Consider the following 18,402-nt stretch of genomic DNA (forward strand, 5'->3'; position numbering starts at 1 on the left):
GGCAGCGTGCTCGGCGGGAAGGTCTTCCTGTGTGTCTCGTTGCGGTTTAGTTTCGTGAGTGGGGGAGACTTCTAACCATTATCCCCTCCAGTATTTCTTTTCTCCATTCTCTTCCTCCGTGTCTTCTGGGATTTTAATTGTGTGTGTTATAAAATTATATTAGAATGTAATATATATAATAACATCATATTCTAATGTATGTATTAGGCTATTTGATAAATCCCGCAGGTCTCAGGCACGGCTGTAATTTTTTCCTTCTTTTCCTCTGCTTTAGCTTAGTTAAGACCTGAACCTTTCTTCATCTGTGTCCTGTCTGCTGCAGGACCTGTCCAGCAAATTTTCATTTCAGTTTAAGAATTTCCATTTCTCTTCTAAATTCATGTCCACCCGTCCTCTTTATATCTTCCTGTGAGTTGTTATGTTTATTCGTAATTGTCGGTCTGAAGTCGTCCTCCGCCGGATCCCGGATCATCTGTGGGGCCGCTCTGCGCCCTTCTTCCATTGAGTTCTGGTCGTATCCTCGGGCTTCACGTGTACAGGGGCTCTTATTGTATCCCGGAAGTTGTTGATGACGCATCTAGGAGACTCTGGATTGTGTCCTTCTTTAAGAACCACTAGGTTTTGTCCTAGAAGGTCATTACTGACCGGCCAGTCGTTTTAATCCTGTGTAGACGCTTGGTTTTTGGCTTTCTGGGGTAAATATATCTCACTTTCGGCCTTAGCCCTGGAGCACATAACACCTGGCTCAGGTGCGTGGTCTTCACTCTCGTAGGCATGGCTCTTTCGGTGCCGCAGGGTGCCCGAGGTCCTCACGAAGCCTCTCCAGCTTGAGAAGCTACAACGTCCAGCTGTGCGGTCTTGCCTCCTGTTTACACACAGTTTAGCAGTCGGCCAAGGGTTTGAGCATTTATACATACATTTTTGGGTTCCCTCTTTTGGGGGTATTCCCGCTCTTTCCAGCCACACCGGCGGCCCCCCACCAGATGCTCAGGCAAGGTGGACTGTGACAGCACTGGCACGTTTATTCGAGGACCGGGAAGTACCTCAGCGAAAACCTGGGTGTGTGTGGTTATGAGTCTGCTTTTCTTTCAAGCACCATACGCCTCAGCCTCGGTTGATGTCCAGAGTGTGTGCGTGTGTCCACCCCTGGATGCACTTTGGACGACCGGAGCTGACCGAACGCTGGGCTGAAAGGTGCCTGTTACACAGTGAGGGAGAGAACAGGAGCGCGACCCCAGACCTCCATGTCCCCCGGGGCTGCGCGGCGGCTGCCCTTGCTCGGGCACCCCGTGCCCATGTGCTGGGTCGTTTGCTAGGAGGGATGCTCCCCCTTCCCACACCCCATGGTTCAGGCTGCGGCCTTCAGGTGGGTGCATTCAGTGTGGATCCAGGCTTTGCCGCCAGACAGCTGGTCACTTTGGGAGTCTGTGTCTTCATTGAAACGTGAGACGGAATACCACCCTCCCCCTGCAGAGCCTGCTAACGGCTACGGGATGCGAGAGGCCAAAGCGCCATCGTCCTCAGCGTGCTGAGTGTCGGGGACCGTAGCCCTCCTCTGTTGCTCTGCTGCACGTGCCCCTCTTGGGCCTTGCTCTGTCCGATGCCCTGTCCTATCGGGGCCCCTTCTGGGGCTCTGTGTCCAGTGCAATGAGGGGGGCCTGGGGGCAGAAGTGCCTTCACAGGGCGCGCCCAGTGTTCCCAACCAGCCGCAGCATCCCAAGGGCCTCCCGGGTGAGTCCAAGTGGGTGATGGCGTATCTGGCTAACGGGCCGTCTGCAGGATGACGTTTTGCTTTTGAGGTCCCAGGAAAACCACCTTGACCCGAGCTTAGCAGCAGGAAAGAGACATGTGATGGCCGCTCTCGCTTTCCATGACTGAAAGCCCAGCTGAGCTTCCACGTCCTCTGTGTGGAGGCTGAGTGTCGGGGCCTGTGGCGCGCTGGGCTGCGACACGAAGCCGGAGAGGCACATCCGGGGGCTCCCGCCTACCTCTGCCTCCAGCTGGCGCTTCCCCGAGGCTGCACCCGCCTGTCCCCATGTCTCTGAGGCTGGCGCAGTGGCCTCGCGCTGGGGGCAGGGGGCACGGGCAGGAAACACAGAAGGACAGCCTCGCGGCACGTGTGCCGTTCAGAAAGACGACCCTCGGTCTGCCCTGCAGCCTGGCCTTTCCAGCCTCGCAGCAGCGCCGACGCCGGCCGCCTGCAGCTCTCCAGCTGGGGCGACTCGTGGTTTGCAGGAGGACATTTGAGTGATCCACAGACACCGAAGCACTTGGTGACGTGTGCCACTGTCACCTTTGATGCTCATCCCCGACGGGGCGAGGACTGCCTGTGGCTTCAGGGGATAGGAGAGCCAGAACAACGGGGCGGGAAGGGTTCCCAAAGCTGCCGTGTCCTCGCCGGGGCTGCGGGGGTGGCCTCCTTGTCGGTACCGGCGGGGCTGACGGCCACGGGGGTCGCCAGGAGTGCACGGCTGGCGCCAGTGCGGGCCGCATGTGGAGCTGGGTGCACGGGATGACGTTTCCAGTTGCTTCATCCCTGTGCCCGGGTGCGTCCCCGTCCCTCACGCTAGCCCCTTCGTCCCGCAGGCACAGGGAACAGTATCGTAGTTGTGACATCGAGCGGACTCCTTTGTCAGGAGCTGAAGATCAGCGAGAACTTCAAGGAGACCAGCACCTCCTTCCTCAGTTTCCAGCTCCTCCCCGAGGTACGTGTCCCCGCAGCGCCGTCTGTGCCGGCGCCCCGGAGCCGCGCGCCGCCAGCAGCCACACCGTGACTTCCGTTTCAGCAGGAGCAGCTCTGGACGGCGTGTGCCGGACGCGATAGCATCTACGTCTGGAGCCTGAAGGACCTGACCCAGCGCCCTCAGAGCGTTCACCTTCAGGACTGCTCCGAGGTCAGCTGCATGATCAGGGTGAAGAAGCAGGTAAGGCGAGGAGCCACGCCTCCCCTGGGGCCTCCCCTCCCCTCCCCTCCCCTCCCAGCTCCAGCTCTTGCCCTGGCCTCGTCCACTCGAGGCCTGTCCAGGAAGGACTTGGATTTGGGGGTGCACCATTCCACTCAGTATTCCGGGTAAAGCACACCTACAGGGGGTCTTGTTTCCCGAGCTGGGCTGCGTGTGGCCAACGCCTCCCCTCCCCCACCGTTTCTCCCTGGCAGATCTGGGTAGGTGGCACAGGTGCGTCACAGGGGAAATCCAAAGGGAAAATCTACGTGATCGACGCGGAGAGGAAGACGGTGGAAAAGGAGCTGGTGGCCCACATGGACACGGTGAAGACCCTGTGCTCGGCCGAGGACAGATACGTGCTGAGTGGGTCAGGCAGGGGGGAAGGGAAGATCGCCATCTGGAAAGTTGAGTAGGTGCGGGTGAACGTGCTGAGCAGGCTATGTTCTGCCCCCGCCGGTGCTCTCGGAGGGCGTCGGCTGGGGAGCCGCTCCGGGCCTGGTGGGGGAGGGCCGTGTGTCGGACTTCCCTGACTGAACCGTACCCACAGCGTGTCAGGTTGGGGTGCTTCTCAGGCAGGCGGCTGGATCAACTTGCTAATAGGCTCTGTTGTGAAGTTACCCTGGGTGTTGTCTAGAAAGTTCCAGAACCCAGGACCAGGGGCCAGCACCAGAGCCTGAGGGAAGCGATGTAGCCAAATCACGTATGACCTGCAGACCTCAGGCCTGGTTTGCGTTTCCTCTATTTCATTCATTCACCAAGCGTATAGTAAGCGTCGGGTCTGCAGGAGACCTACAGCCCTAGGCTGGCCCCTTGTTTCCAGCAAAGTTTATGAGAGGAGATGCTTTTTAAATGGCCACTTTGTGGTTGAAGAGATCTGTGCCTGCCCTCGCTGTGCCTGCTCAGAGTGGGGGACGGGGCGGGGACAGCGCTGTGCTCAGGGTGTCTGGACGGCGGCTGGGCGAGCTGACGCCAGCTCTGGGTTTCTTTTCCTTTAACTAATGCCAAGTTTTTAAATGAAGAAACCTAGAGAGACTTTGCTACCAAATATCACCGATGAAGAGTTCCACCTAAAATAGCATTTGTCATCGAGTTTTCTAGTGACGTTGCTGCCACTCACTCACGTAGCACTTCAACCGTCTGCCTCTTGTGCGCAGATAGACCTTCGTAGATGGTGCTTTATTATTTAACCGGAGATGATCTTATCAGCTAAAAACAAGTTTTTGCAAAAAAGACCTTGTACACATTTTTACTATAACATTGAGCTGTTCCTCCCTCGGTGTCCAGCAAGCAGGTTTTGACCTAGTTACCAGATGTGGAAGCAGCAGCCCGAGAGCACCGTCCCCGACAGACCCTCCATGAGCTCAGCCGCCGCGCCAGACCTCACGCGCCCTGAGAGGTTGCGGGGGGGTGTTCGCCAGGCCCCCAGGACAGGCCGACCTTCAGTAGCATCCAGAACCTCCAGACGGAAGGTTTGACCAGGCCCTGGGTTAGGTCGCAGGACCTGAGCATCTTGCAAGGTCCCGATCCCTGACCCACATTCTGGGGTGTTCTGGGAATATGGTGCAGAGAACAGCTGGGCAGCCTCATGTCCCCGACTACGCTTACGAAGAGGGTGTGTTCCTGACTTCTGGAAGGAAGACTCGGCCATAGCAAAGAAAAGGACAGAAGGTTGAATTCTACTTTTGTAAACACATGAAAAATTACGGTCAAATCTTGTCAGAAATACTCCTAAGTTATTTAATGTCAATCCACACGTAACCAGATATTTTCACCTTGTCAATAATAAATTCTTTGTTTCCTAAACGCTGTTGTCCGGCCTCCTTACTTTCCCCACATTCACTCATGGGAGAGAGCTATATAATAATACAAGACCATTTCGGGTTTGCTCTTGACTCATTCTAAGCGCGTATCAAGTTATTTTAATGCAGAATTTTCATTCCTTTTATTCTTGGTGATAATTTCCAAGATCTTATTTGACAGTGATGGAGTGGCCGGTGGCGGTTGTTAAAATGGAAAGGGCACTTTGTGCCTTCGGTGTTTCCTCTGTGCTCTGAGGAGGTTCCGTGAAGAAGGATTTGTCACGGGAAGCCCCAGAAGAGCTGGAATTCGCTACACAGACAATGCCTTCCTCGCCTTGGCTTTAGAAACCTGAATTAAGTTGGTACGAAAAAGAAAAAGTGTTTATCTTGAACAAGAAGCCAGTCTACTTTAATACGATTTCAGCTCTGCAGCTGCGTTTCAAACACAAGAAGAGAAAGCTTGCTGGGGCTGCCGGCACGAGGCTGCAACGCCGACCAAAAGCCTGCCCTGTCCCGGTACTGCCGACGTCGTACAGAGGACCGCTTGGTGCCGTCTTTACGATCTGCTCTCATCAGCCACTCTCAAATGACAACCTCGGAACCATCTGAATTAAAAGTGAGTGCATGACTTCTGTCCATTTCTAGAAGATTCCTTAGGAAGATGAAGGGGCACTTTCTGTGCGTGGCTGGGGAGGGCTGGGATGGAAAGCCAGGCGGAGTTGCCCGGCTGTGTCTGCTGCCTGGAAGGGTCTGTACTGCTTGCCGCACTGCCACGGAATCCCCTGGGTAAGAGGCTCAGACCCTCGGGACCTGGTGTCTCACCTGTGCTGCTACTGCTCGCTACGGCATGACCTTGAGCGTGCACCGGACTCCACAGCTCTGGGTTTCTGCGACTTGGAACAGAGGTGGCCCAGGGCTGTAGGTGAGGCAGAGGACCAGGGACCCTAGTCCAGGCCTAGTGCACGGAGTCCTGGGCTGGTGTGGTGACTAAGAAGGGCACTCCACTGCTGGGCCCAGAAGAGCCCAGATACTGCTCCCGCCAGGCTGCCTGGCTGAGCACTTGTGAAAATACTCAGAGCTTGCAAACGTGCGACAGCCACTGCAGTGGCCCAGAAAGGCCAGTCCGTGTCCTGACCCCAGCGCCTGTGGGGGTGGCCCCAGAGATCTCAAGATGAGGTCATCCTGGATTAGGGCGCACCCTAAATGCAGCGACAGGCGTCCTTGGAAGAAGCCACAGACCAACACACATGTCGTCTACAAGAGATGCACTTTAAATACACCAACCCGGGGAGGCGGGAGGGGGGAGCCGTGAAAGCTGGAACAAGCACGCCAGGCAGACGGCACAGTCGCCGTATCGCTATTCGCGTCAGACAACAGACTCCAACTCCAGTGCGCGGAATGCTAAAAAGGCAGTTCGGTGCCCTGTGATACTGTTATTAATCCTAAGACATAATAACCCTACAGGTATGTGCACTTAACGGAGATTCAAGACCCACGGAGCGAACAAGCCCACACTCGGAGTCAGGAGACTCGCACACCCTTCCTAGATTCAGCTGGCTGATAACTCTCTCTGGTGAGAGAGCCAGTAAACAAAAATTCAGCAGCGACACAGAAGGTTCGACGCCATCTGCCAGTGCGACCCGACATTACAGAGCGCTGCACCCCACAGCAGCTGAGCACCCCTTCTTTTCAAGCGCACATCGTGTTCATCAAGCTAGATCACACGCTGGGCCATAAAGTAAGTGTGAAAAGATTGAAATCTTACAGAATATGTCCTCGGACCACACCAAACTTAACTTAGAAATCAACAGCAACAGGGGCGCCTGGGTGGCACAGCGGTTAAGCGTCTGCCTTCGGCTCAGGGCGTGATCCCGGCGTTATGGGATCGAGCCCCACATCAGGCTCCTCCGCTAGGAGCCTGCTTCTTCCTCTCCCACTCCCCCTGCTTGTGTTCCCTCTCTCGCTGGCTGTCTCTATCTCTGTCAAATAAATAAATAAAATCTTTAAAAAAAAAAAAAAAGAAAATCTCAACTGTTCTACATCTACTAAGGAGGCTGGCTTTAGTCAAAAACCTTCCCGCACAGGAACTCCCAGGCCCTGCGGGCTTCATTACCGAGTTCTAACAAACTCTTAAGGAGGGGCTACTAGAAGCCCACAGAAGTCTTTCAGAAGGATAGGGAGCACTTCCTGACCCATTTAGAAGACCGGCATGATGCCATGCTAAAATCTGACGGAAGATCTTACAGGAAAATAAAAGTACACATCGGTTCCCCTCATGAACACAGACGCAAAATTCCTGAACAAAACATCAGCCAGTTGAATCCAGGAACATCCTGAAAGGGCAAACCGCATGACCGAGTGGGGCTTGCCCCAGGAATGCAAGGTTAATTTAACATTCAACAATCAGTCTGTAAATTCCACATATTAACAGAAGAAAGGAGAAAAGCCACAGTGGTTAACTCAACAGATGCAGGAACAAACTGACAGAATAAAATAATCGTCCACAATAACTATCCCGGCAAACCGCGAAGGGCACTTCCTCAGGCCGACTCGGAGAACCCATCCCACCTGATGGCTGACGTCCCACCTGACGGTTGACGTCCCACCTGTCAGCAGCTGTCTGGCTGCTCCCCCCTAAGACGGAACAGGGCAAGGACGCTCACTTTTATCCCCCATTCCACACCACACCGCAGGTCCTGGCCTTGGCACGAAGGCAAAGATAAATGATTAAAAGACTGGACTAGGAGGACAAACTGTCTTTACTCACAGCCACCATTACTGATTACATAAATCCTAAAGGGTCTTTTAAGGAAGTATTAGAGCAAGCAAATTCAGCAAGATTGTGGGATACAACGTCAATATAGAATAATCATTGCATTTCTCTATTTTAACAGCAAACAATTGGGTAATGTAAAAATACGACTTACGATAGCATTAAAAACACATCAAATAGGAATAAATTTAATGAAAAAGATGTGCTAGACCTGTATACTGAGAACTCAAAAACACTGCTAAGAGAAATTTTAAAAGGCCTAAATAAATGAAAAAGTACACTATGTTTATGGATGAGAAGATTAAATACCGTAAAGATGTTTGTTCTCTCCACATCAACCCAGCAGATTCAATGTAATTCCAATCCAAATCCCAACACAATCTAAAAGTACGTATGTTGACAATTTGACACGCGCAGGTGTGCTCGCACACACAGAAATGCAAAGTTGAACAGTCAAGATAACCTTGGAGAAGATCGGAGCTAGAGAACTCACACTGTGATTTAAAGCTCCCCCCAGAGCTACAGTGATTAAGACGTAAGACTGGGGGCATAAACAGATCCGTGCAACAGAATGGAGGATCCAGAGACCCAAGCGTACAGTCAGTTGATAGTCGACAAAAATTGCAAGACCATCCAGTAAGGAAATCATTTCAACAAATACCCAGTTGCTGCGACAACTGGATAAGTGCATGGAAATAGGAAGAAGCTCAACCCTAATCTCACTTCAAAAAATTTAAGTCGAGGTGGTTCATGTGGATGTAAAGCTATAACTTCCAGAAACTAACAGAATATCTTGGCAACCTTGGTACAGATACAGATGTCTTGGAGCACACACAATAAAAGCTAAACAGGAAAATAATGATAAATTGTACGTCATTAAAATACATCAAGAAATAAGAAGTTGGAAGGAAATATTTACAATGCTGGATCTGACAAGGACTGACGCCCATGACGTACAAAGAGCTTCTACAAGTCAATACAAAGACCAGCAGCCCAGTTAAGAAATGGGCAAAGGATGCTTTACCAATGAGGATACGTAGATGCCAATTTGAAAAGATGCTTAAAATCATTAGTCATTTAGGAAGGACATGAAGCCACGATGAAATCCTACCTGATGGTCATCAGAACAGCTTCTATTGAAGAGTCACAATAATGACCGCGGTCGTCCACTGCTCGGTAAATCGGCATAGCCGCTTCGGGGGAACTGCTGGCCAGTTTCTTTTTCCTTTTTTAAAGATTCTATTTATTTGAGAGTGAGCGAGCGAGTGCACAGCCAGGGGGAGAGGCAGGGGGAGAGGGAGAAGCAGACTCCCCGCTGAGCAGGGAGCTGGACGTGGCGCTCGATCCCAGGACCCTGAGATCATGACCTGAGCCGAAGGCAGACGCTTCACTGACTGAGCCACCCAGGTGCCCCTGTTCGCCAGTTTCTTAATGACAGACCTACCATACAACTCCACAGTTCCACACCTCATTTTTTTTTTTTAAGTTTATTTGAGAGAGAGAGAAAATCCCAAGCAGACTCCCTGTGAACAGGGACTCCAACATGGGGCTCGATCTCACAACGCTGAGATCATGACCTGAGCCAAAATCAAGAGTTGGACGTTTAACCGACCAAGCCATCCAGGTGTCCCCCTCACCTTGTGTTTTACCTGAGAGGAATGAAAACCTGTGTCTACAAAGAGCCTCTTACGTCTGTGTTCACAGCATCTTTCTTTGTGATCACGCTACACCGGAAACACCCATCACCCAGAGAACGGATGTGGCGTGTGCTCACATCAGCGAAGAGAGACCGGCCCACTCTGCACACAGCGGTGCGTACGACTCTCAGGAGCGGTGTGCGGAGTGGGAGCTGCCAGGCAGAAAGGCTACAGCCTCTGTTTCCACTCATATTTAGTCCAAAACAGACAAAACTAATCCACGGTGACCGAATTCATATCAGTGGTCGCCCGATAGCTAATCAGTGTGACTGTAGGGTGCTCAAACTGGAAGGCTTCAAGAGAGAACTTTCTGGAGTGAGAGGATGTTCTGTGCAGAACGTGTGTCCGTTAGTCGGGTGTGCGTGTGTCAGAACTCGCACACTGTGCCTGTCGCCGTAGTCAGTTCACCTCAGTTAAAAACCAGAACAAGAAAATCACTATGGATCCTACAGCTGTTGAAAAAGACGTTAAGGGAATATTTTGAATTTGATGCTAATAAGTTTGACAACTGGGCTGGAATGGTAACATCTGAAAGGCACAAACCAACAAAGCTCATTCCGGAAGAAATAGCCTGAAGAGCCTCATTTCTAATCAAGAGATTTAACCCATAGTTTAAAACCTTCACATGAAGACAATTTCGTAAAGAATTCACCAGCAGGGGCGCCTGGGTGGCTCCGTCCGTTGAGCGTCTGACTCTTGGTTTTGGGTCAGGTCATGATCTCAGGGTCGTCGAGCCCTCGCGCGGGGCTCTGTGCTGAGTGTGGAGCCTGCTTGGGATTCTCGCTGTCCCTCTGCTCTGCGCCCCCCTCACATGTTTTCTCTCTAAAACAAATAAATAAATCTTTATAAAGATTCACCCTCGAACACGTCCAAACACACAAGGAAAACGTGTAAATTCTATGCTAATTTTTTTCATAAAAATAAGGAGTGAACATTCCCGATCTCATTTTATGATACCAATATTACCTTGCTACCAAAACCAGACAAGACATTACAAAGGGAGAAAACAACAACCAGAACCATTTCCCTTCATAAACATAAACATTAAAATCTTTAACAACATTTTAGAAATTCAAATCCAGCAATAAGTAAAAAGGAGACTACCTATGACCAAAGGGAATTCATCCCAGGAATGCAAGACGGGCCCGACGTTCGAGCCCGGGATGTAATTCACCGCGTGAACAAACTCAGAAAGGGAAACGCACTTTCATCTCAACAGATTCGCAAGGAGCCCGGACGGAATCCCGTGTCCGCTCAGGACGGAAGCTCCCGGCCAGCCGCGCACAGCGAGAGCTCCAGCTGCTTCGAGAGCAGCCGCGACAGCCCCGCCGCGAACACCGTACTTCTCGGCCTTTCCCTCTGAGCTCAGAACAAGGCACACGTCTCTCTCTCAGACTAGACTAAACATTTAGCAGGACTTGTATCCTCAAGAACCTAGGAGTAAGAAAAACCCACTAAGAAACAGGACAAAGAGTCCAGTTCGACAGTTCACTAAAGAAGATGGACAAACGGCAGGCACGGAGAGACGCTGGGCCTCCGAGTGCGCCCGGAGCCCCCGGGGTAGCCCTGCCCGAGCGCCGCGTGGCCGGCGTGGCCGGCGTGGCCAACACAGGACAAGCCGGCCCCGCCGGGACGGTGGCGAGCAGGCGCAGCCCCCGGAGCCCTCGCTCGTCGCTGGGGCTGCAGTCATGGGGCCCCCAGGAAAGGCTGGTAGCTTTTTGTCACGTGAACAATGCACGTCGCACGCGACTCAGCGGTCCCTCCCCGGTGGCGACGTATGAGAACGGAACGTGTACAGCTACGCGGGCTCGTGCTCAGTGTTCGCGGCCATTTCAGTGAAAGAACCAGAAGGTGGAAGGACCCGCATGTCAGTCGGCGGTCCTGTGGCTAAACACAGGGTACTGGTCACCCTCAACAACAACAAAGGCGCAAATTCATGATACCTGAGCGCACACGGGCCTCAAAAATGTCGACGCCCCAGGAGAACGAATCACACTGTGCAGGTCTACGTGACACAGAGCAGATCCGTGATCGTCGCGTTGGTACGAGGGGCGAGGGGGGCCTACGGAGGGGCACAAGGGAACTTTTTGGTGGGACGAGATACCCTCCCGTGGGCATGCGTGGTGGACGTTTTTGTGGGAGCGTGAGCGTGTGTCTTCGTTTCCCTCGGGCACACGCCGAGGCGTGAACTGCCCGGCCGTCCGTGTGAGTGTGCGAGTCATTAGAGATCGTGCTTGCGGTGGTGGACACACTGCACACTTGTCCGAACGTATCGCGTTGTGCACTTAAAATTGGTCAATCTCATCACATGTAAATCATACCTCAATAAAGCTAAGTTTTAAAGCAAAAATAATTGAAATCAAAGAAACAAATCACAATCAATCCTCGATTACATACGTTACTGAGGCAGTGTTCCAATTAACAAACGATGCCCATCTCCGCTCCCTCCATACGGTGCAGGCCCAGCCACGTCCAAAGCCTCCGTAGCCGCTCGAGCAGCTTCGAGGGTGAGGGTCGGTCCTGGAGCCGTCCCCTCCTGTCAGAGAGCTACGGGACGTGTTAGTTGCCTGCAAACCTCCTCTCCACGGACCCTCCGTCCCCCAACTCAGTGCCTCCCCAACCCTTTGCAGAAGTACCCTGTGAGCACTTCAGATTGTGTTTCCTTCTTCAGTCTGATGGCTTCCCTTCCTTCCAGGGTCCCTCCTCTTGTCTGAGTGTATGTGTGTTTTCTATCATTTCTCAGAGCCTGGAATAGAACCCTGCGTGTCCGCCTTCCGGTCTCCTAGTGGTTTCCTGATCTAAAAATTGTAACACAGTCTCTTTTCCATTTTGTTGGAAGAACCAAGTAACACAATGGTGTTAAGGAGCCACGTTAGTGGAAGCACAGACAAGACTGATAATTACAACCAATGTGTTCTCCAGACGGAGTCGGAAGCCCGATGTGACCTCTCTCATTAATAATTTAACCGTTTCATAAATAAATTGTTCTTGTCTACATATGTCCTATTTGAGGTGTCCCACTCTTCCCAGGAAAATCCTAAAGCGCATCCCCCAGAAAAATTAAATTAGGGCTGCATTTTTACAAAGATAGAGGAGATATACACAGTAGACAGATAGAAACTTCACTAACAAAAAGCAGAATCCCCCAAAACAAAAACCTCTGTTCATCTTATTAAAAGGATGTAGGAGACGTCTACATGTGTATGATCAAACACTTTGCTAAACAGAACACGTAGACCGCAAACCCATGTGCGGTTCCTGCATCAGCACGTGCGATCTGGCGAGCGGTGGCGGGGCGGGGGGGGGGGGGGGGGGGGGGGCGGTGGCTGGTCTTCCGTCCCGCCCCTAGCCCGGCAGGCGACACCTGCGCCAGGTGAGGCTGGCGGAGGCCGGGCGGGCGGCAGGGGGCGCTGTGGCTCCAGGCAGCAGGAAGGTGAGCCGGCAGGGAGCTCTAGGGGCCTCCAGCCTCCTGCCACCACCCATCCCCAGAGGCCCCACTGAGACCACGCGCCCCCTCCCTTCCTCCCCCCATCCCCGGGCCCAGCCCAGCCTCCTGGGCGCCCCGTCCTGGGTTCGGATATCACTGGCCCTGGGGCCTTGGGCAAACCCCCACCCCCTCTGCTTCCTCCGGGGCCATGGGGGTGGGGGGAGGGGGTGTGTGGCAGCAGCTTCCACCACCCAGGGCCCCACCCAGCCTGAGGCACAGGCACCCCAAACCTCAGGCTTCAGCTGCTTACCTGTGTGGCTGGAGATGCAGGCCCAGCTTCTGAGCAGCTGCCCCCCTTCACAGGAGGGGCTGCCAGACCTGTGGCCACACCTGTCCTGGGGCCCCCGCCCCGGGTCAGCCCTCTGGGTATAGCCAGCGTGCTGGGTGGGTGTCACCCCCAGCCGGCTGGGCCTGAGCTCCCACTGGGGCACCCCTGGACACTGGGAGGCAGGCAGAGCCGTGAGCTCCTCACCTCTGGCCGAAGGAGCTGTCCTGGAGGGGCCTGGGCTGAAGACGGCTTGTGCTGGGGGTTCCAACACGGCCCCCAGGTTTGGGAACTGGGCGGGGGGGCGGGGGGGGGAAGAGGCTCTGGGGAGACTTCATGAGCCCATACTTTGTCTACACTCAGCAGCAGGCCTGGGGGCGCTCTGCCCTCCCGCCATGAGACCGGGGTGGGGGGGGGGCAGGCCTAGGTTCCCCAGCCCAGCCACAGGAAGGCACAGGGAGGGGCTGCGGGGGAAGTGACTCAGACACACCCACGTGGTCACCTGGTAGGGAAAGGTTTATTAAGATTTAACCACAGAGTTACAGCAAAACAGACCCAGGGAGGCCCCGGGGGGAGGCCAGCCTGGCCTCCGTGGGAGACGGAGCACTCCACAAACAGAACCGGGTGCACAACAGAAACAAGGCAGACCCGCAGCTCAGGATACCTGGAAAGAAACAACACCGAGGGCTCCGCGTACAGACACACAGACATCAGGCCACTTTTCATCACCTAATAAAAAAGTTAATATGTGGTATTACTCTTCTTTATAATCCCTTTTCCTCATAAAACATTATGTGTTTAACACACACTTATATCGTTGCTAAAATCAGCAAGAGCTATTACACTGCCCCAACTTAATTAAGTTGATAAAAAAAGTTGTCCTGTGGCCAGTTCACAATGGAACTAAATAGTGTTGTTCCGAGATGCCTGGGGAGTTTCTCTCGTAACAAGAGACATTGCCAACAAATGGGTCCTTCTGCCACCAAGAGACATCTCAGTCAATCCACGGCACAAGGAGGTGCCCGGGCAGCCCGGGGAGAGCCAGGGGACCCAGCAGGTGGGGGCTGGGCACGCAGCTCTCCCGGAGGTCCTGGTGGAAACAGCCGGCTCCCGAGGATGGGCCGGCCACGGGGCCACCTCTTGACTCGGGGTTCGGGCCAGGACGGTGGTGGCTGGCTTCCCGCAAGGAGGTAACGAGCAGCTTTGAGGCTGGGCCCCCAGATGTGACGCGTGTCCAGGGCTGTGCCGCATGGACCCCACGAGTCGCCGCACTCCCACTGCAGGAGGCTCAGAAGCGGGCTTGCAGCCCCCCAGGCCCGGAAGCAGGCAGAAGATGGACGCTTGCAGGGACAACACGGACACAGGTCTGTCTGCAGCAGCGAGCTTCCCCAGAGGCCTGGCTGCCAGCGGCCGGCCCTCACAAAGGGTGGACGGAGGGTGGACAGCGGCTCAGCTAGCAGCAGCCGGACAGCTGGGGGAAGGAATGTTCGGGGGTGTCTCTTCCGAGGCGGGCCTGTGTCTGTGAACGGGTGTTTTACAAACCCGGTCAGTGACGGGTCACCGTCTCCGGCCGCCACAGTAACCATCAGACTCAGAAGGGAACAGTCGGCACCTCCTCGACGAGTTGTCAGACACGCGACGCAAGCGTCACATGCTACTGAGGCGGGGGGCCAGACAGAAAGCCCTGGGCCTCAGCCCGAGCTCAGCTTCCCACCACGTCCTGCTTCCTGCAGCCCCACAGAGAGGTCGCCCTTTGAGGATCTGGGGGTCAGAGACCCACTTCCCCACACACTGGTACCTTTAAGGAACATACCTGAGCACCTCTGAGGGGGGCCTGGCCACCCCAGCCTGCTGCTCACCGGGGCTCCAGGACCTCCCAGGGCGGATGTCGGAGGTGGGGGACAGACGCTGCAGGATGAGACACCTGCCCCCGCTCCAGCCCTCAGCCCCTGGGAAGGTCCCGACGGCGCTCTGCCAACAGAACAGGGACGAAGGGGTGCAGAGGCAGGTGGCCTGGCCTGAAGCGGACGCCTCCCCCCCCCGCCCCGGGCTCCAGCACAGTCCAGACTTCGGCCGCACGGGTCTGGATCATCTCTTTGCGAGATTCTTCACTTAGTTGACTTTTACAGGGAACAAAAGGGCAAATCAGACCCACATCACCCCATGTTGGTAACAAGCCCATTTACAACACCCAGCAACCAACTCAACGGAATCCCTGCCGACCATACTCCCAGCCCACGGACCTGTGCCCACAGACCCCGGGGCCACGTGTCCCGGGCATCGACGCCTGCCAGCCCACCCAGCAGGCACACATGGGCCTGTCACAGGACCCTCCGGCACCAGGCTGCAGATGGCCTGCTCCGAGACATTCTCCTGCGTCCCTGCCGGGTCCACCTGAGCTACCGTGTAAGAAAACACACCCCTCCACCCACCCCCACCGAGCCACAGAGCGCAACCACGTTGTGCAAACGGCCAGCTCCTCCTCGCAGCTCTTAAGACACATGTGAAGACACTCCAGTGTTCAAGTCACTGCGATCCTGAAATCATCTCCCTGCGAGGGGGGGCAGAGGCGCCCTCTGTGCTCACACCTGGAGCGAGGGCCCAGGAAGGCAGCTCCGGAGACCAACCCTGACCTGAGCCACAAGGCACCGCCTCTCCTTGCAGGTCTGCACACTGACCAGACCCACGGAGTAATAAGAAAGACTGGTCAAAACATCCCAGGGCTTCAAAACCTTCAGACATCTACTGAGGCACCCCGCACTTGCTCCTGCGCTGAGGGGCAGAGAGCAGCCCACCCCGGGCCAGCTGTGCCCACGAGGGGGGCACTGTTCCTCTTCTAATGGGGGCTTCAACCAAGTGTCCTCTGGGTCCTTGTTATTTCAGGGCATGGTGACGTGGAAGGCTGGGACATCAAGCGTTAACACGCTTTGTGAATGCCGGTCCCACCGTAAGCCCCTCGTGCCCACACACCAAGTCCCAGCCAGGCCCCGTGCGTCGGGCACACGCAGTGCCCGGGAGCCCTGGCCCTGGGGGAAGGCGGGTTGCCCAGGAAGCTGCGCCCCCCCCCAACCAGAGGCACATGCTCCGTTCACTTCACATCTGGATTTGGGACTGGTCCACCCCCCTCGCATCGTCCACTCTCCTGCTGCCCACCTTTCCGGCTGTAGGGGGAAACCCCTCTGGAGCACGCCGCCCTGACGGGACGCTGTGACCTCAAGGACCCAACTAGGGTCCCGAGACCCAGTGCGGGGGGACCCACAGCCACACAGCCATCAGGGGGATGGGTTGAACTGGACGCAGGGACCTGCCAAGGGTGCCCAGCCCGGCTCGCGCAGGAGCCTGGGGCTTCGTGCCAAGGCCAGCAGCAGCTTCCAGCAGCAGGACGGACTCTCCCTGAGCTCCACGTTCACAAGGCCAGCCTCACGTGTGAGCATACGGAAAACGCGCGCGTCCTGGCGCCCACTCTCTGAGGTCCTGGGCTCCTGAGTGGACGGGGACCGATGCGGACGGGCCCCACTGCTCCTCGGACACAAGACACAACTTGCGTCGCATGCCACCAGCGGCTGGGAGACGGCACGACCAGAGGCCGGCCAAGGACACTAGACAGCCAGTCCTCTGAATACACAGAAAATTCAAGTAATTTATTTAAAAACTGCTTCGTCTCATGTTGAAATATATATGTATATGTATATATATTTGCTTTAGAACGCTCATATTGCAGCATGATTGTTCATGCATCTTAAAGTTCTTTATTTAAAAAAACAACTTGAGGCAGCGAAGTATTACCATCGTCTGCGTCCAGGTGACATCCGGAAGCGGAGACTGACCATTCCCGAGAAGACAAGCAGAAGCTGCCCAGTGACAGAAAGACTGTGGTCTGGAGAGCGTCCCGAGTAGCTGCGGCGGTCCGGGACGGCACCTTCCCCCAAGCCCGAGTTTGGCTTCGATGCTGAGAGCAGAGACACGGCCGGACTCCTCCGGGGGGTGGGCCTTCCTTCGGTCCCAGACACCGGCTTCACGTGGCCACTGCTCCGATTCCAGCGTCAAGTGGGGTGAGCAGGCGAAGAGGTCAGAAGAGGTCAGAAGAGTCCCAGCGGGAGGCGTCCCACACACCCGAGGTAGGCCTGGCGGCAGGAGCCAGGGGGCAAGGCCGCGCCTGGAGCTCTGCCCTCATGATTTCCCCAACAAATGGTTTAAACACGAGTCAAAGTGCAACGAAAGAGTCCACAACCTCTCCGGGAAGCTTCGGACAAAGACGACGGGGCCGGGGGGCCGGGCGTGGACATGTGCGCGCACCTGCCTGGGAGCCATCTGCTCGTTGGGACGCTGCCCGCGTCCCCGCAGGTCACCCTCAGCTCACCCTCTCCCGCCCACGGCGTCCCTGGGACCCTGCCTCCTCCTGGTGCTGGGTGGGGGCGGCCGCCACCTCCCGCTGCCCAGAGGCAGGCCTGCCCCACGCGCCATCTGTCAGAATCTCTGAGGAAAAGAAGAAACGCTGTTTCTTCTAAGAAAACCAGTTTTGAAAGAAAAAAATTTTTTTCTAAAATAATGATAAAGAAAAATACTCTCTGATAACTGCAGCACCAACAAAACGTGAGACCCGACAGCACATGCCTGCAGGCGTCCCGTGAGGTGCAGGGAGGCTCAGTCACTGGCTACGGCTGCCGCCTGAAGGGCTCGGACAGCAGACAGCGAAGGGCAGCACGTACTTCTGTTTTCAATTATAACCTTGGAAATGAAAATCGTATTTTTCTCTAAATTGCTTGTGTCTACTGTAAATCTGGCTTATAATTTAAAAACATGCAGAATAATATACCTGCAGAATAAAAGCTGAAATTAGAAGATCTTTTTCAATTAAAAAAAAATATTTCAAATGATTTTTTTAATTGTGGAAAAAGTAATTAGTGTGGTGTTTTTGCCTAGTGGCTCAGCCCCACCCTACAGCTACCACGCCCCCCCCCCCCCGCCCGCCCCGTGTTGTGGAGGAACTCTGGTTTGTGCTGCCACCAAAGCAACAGTGACCAACCCGCCCCCCCGCCCCCCGGAATGTGTGTGCACAGGGGCGAGGCTCAGACCATGGACTCCGTCTCCACCAGCCCCTGCAGGCCCTCCTTCCGGGACAGCGTCAGGACGGTGGGCTTCTGGCTGCTGTCCCCACCGTCACCTGACGGCTGGGAAGACAGGCCTTTCTGCTCCTCCTTGGCCTCTTCCGACACCTCTGGGTAGATTACCAGGAATGTGGCTGTCAGGAAGCCCAAGAAAGAGCCCACGGAGGCCACCATGGGGATGACGCGCACGGTCCCAACAGCATCAACCACGCCCCCGAGGGCAGACGCTACCAGGATCTGGGAGATGTACACCTGGCAGGACAGGATGGCGCAGTCTATGCCAAAGCCACGCTTGGAGTTCCCAGGGCTGTGGTGGACATACTGCAAG

At 54.9% G+C, this 18,402-nt stretch overlaps 2 protein-coding genes across 6 annotated transcripts in view; one reads left to right on the forward strand and one right to left on the reverse strand.

The window, feature by feature from the left end:
• Window positions 1-4,748, forward strand: part of DENND3 (DENN domain containing 3) — a 52,241-nt gene extending 47,493 nt beyond the window's left edge. Inside the window, exons 21-23 of one of the 2 annotated variants that reach the window (XM_048212411.2) lie at window positions 2,587-2,705; window positions 2,787-2,924; window positions 3,158-4,748. In XM_048212411.2, the coding sequence (XP_048068368.1) occupies window positions 2,587-2,705; window positions 2,787-2,924; window positions 3,158-3,358 (458 nt within the window). In that variant the 3' untranslated portion in view covers window positions 3,359-4,748. The remainder of the gene's footprint in view (window positions 1-2,586; window positions 2,706-2,786; window positions 2,925-3,157) is intronic. The other variant, XM_048212412.2, reaches the window with a different exon arrangement.
• A 13,222-nt stretch (window positions 4,749-17,970) lies between these two features.
• SLC45A4 (solute carrier family 45 member 4) overlaps window positions 17,971-18,402 on the reverse strand; it is a 73,278-nt gene continuing 72,846 nt past the window's right edge. For all 4 annotated transcript variants that reach the window (XM_057307925.1, XM_057307924.1, XM_057307923.1 and 1 more), the window contains one exon: window positions 17,971-18,395. In XM_057307925.1, the coding sequence (XP_057163908.1) occupies window positions 18,036-18,395 (360 nt within the window). In that variant the 3' untranslated portion in view covers window positions 17,971-18,035. The remainder of the gene's footprint in view (window positions 18,396-18,402) is intronic.

The sequence above is a fragment of the Ursus arctos genome, unplaced genomic scaffold, assembly GCF_023065955.2.
Source record: "Ursus arctos isolate Adak ecotype North America unplaced genomic scaffold, UrsArc2.0 scaffold_6, whole genome shotgun sequence".
NCBI classification, from domain to species: domain Eukaryota; kingdom Metazoa; phylum Chordata; class Mammalia; order Carnivora; family Ursidae; genus Ursus; species Ursus arctos.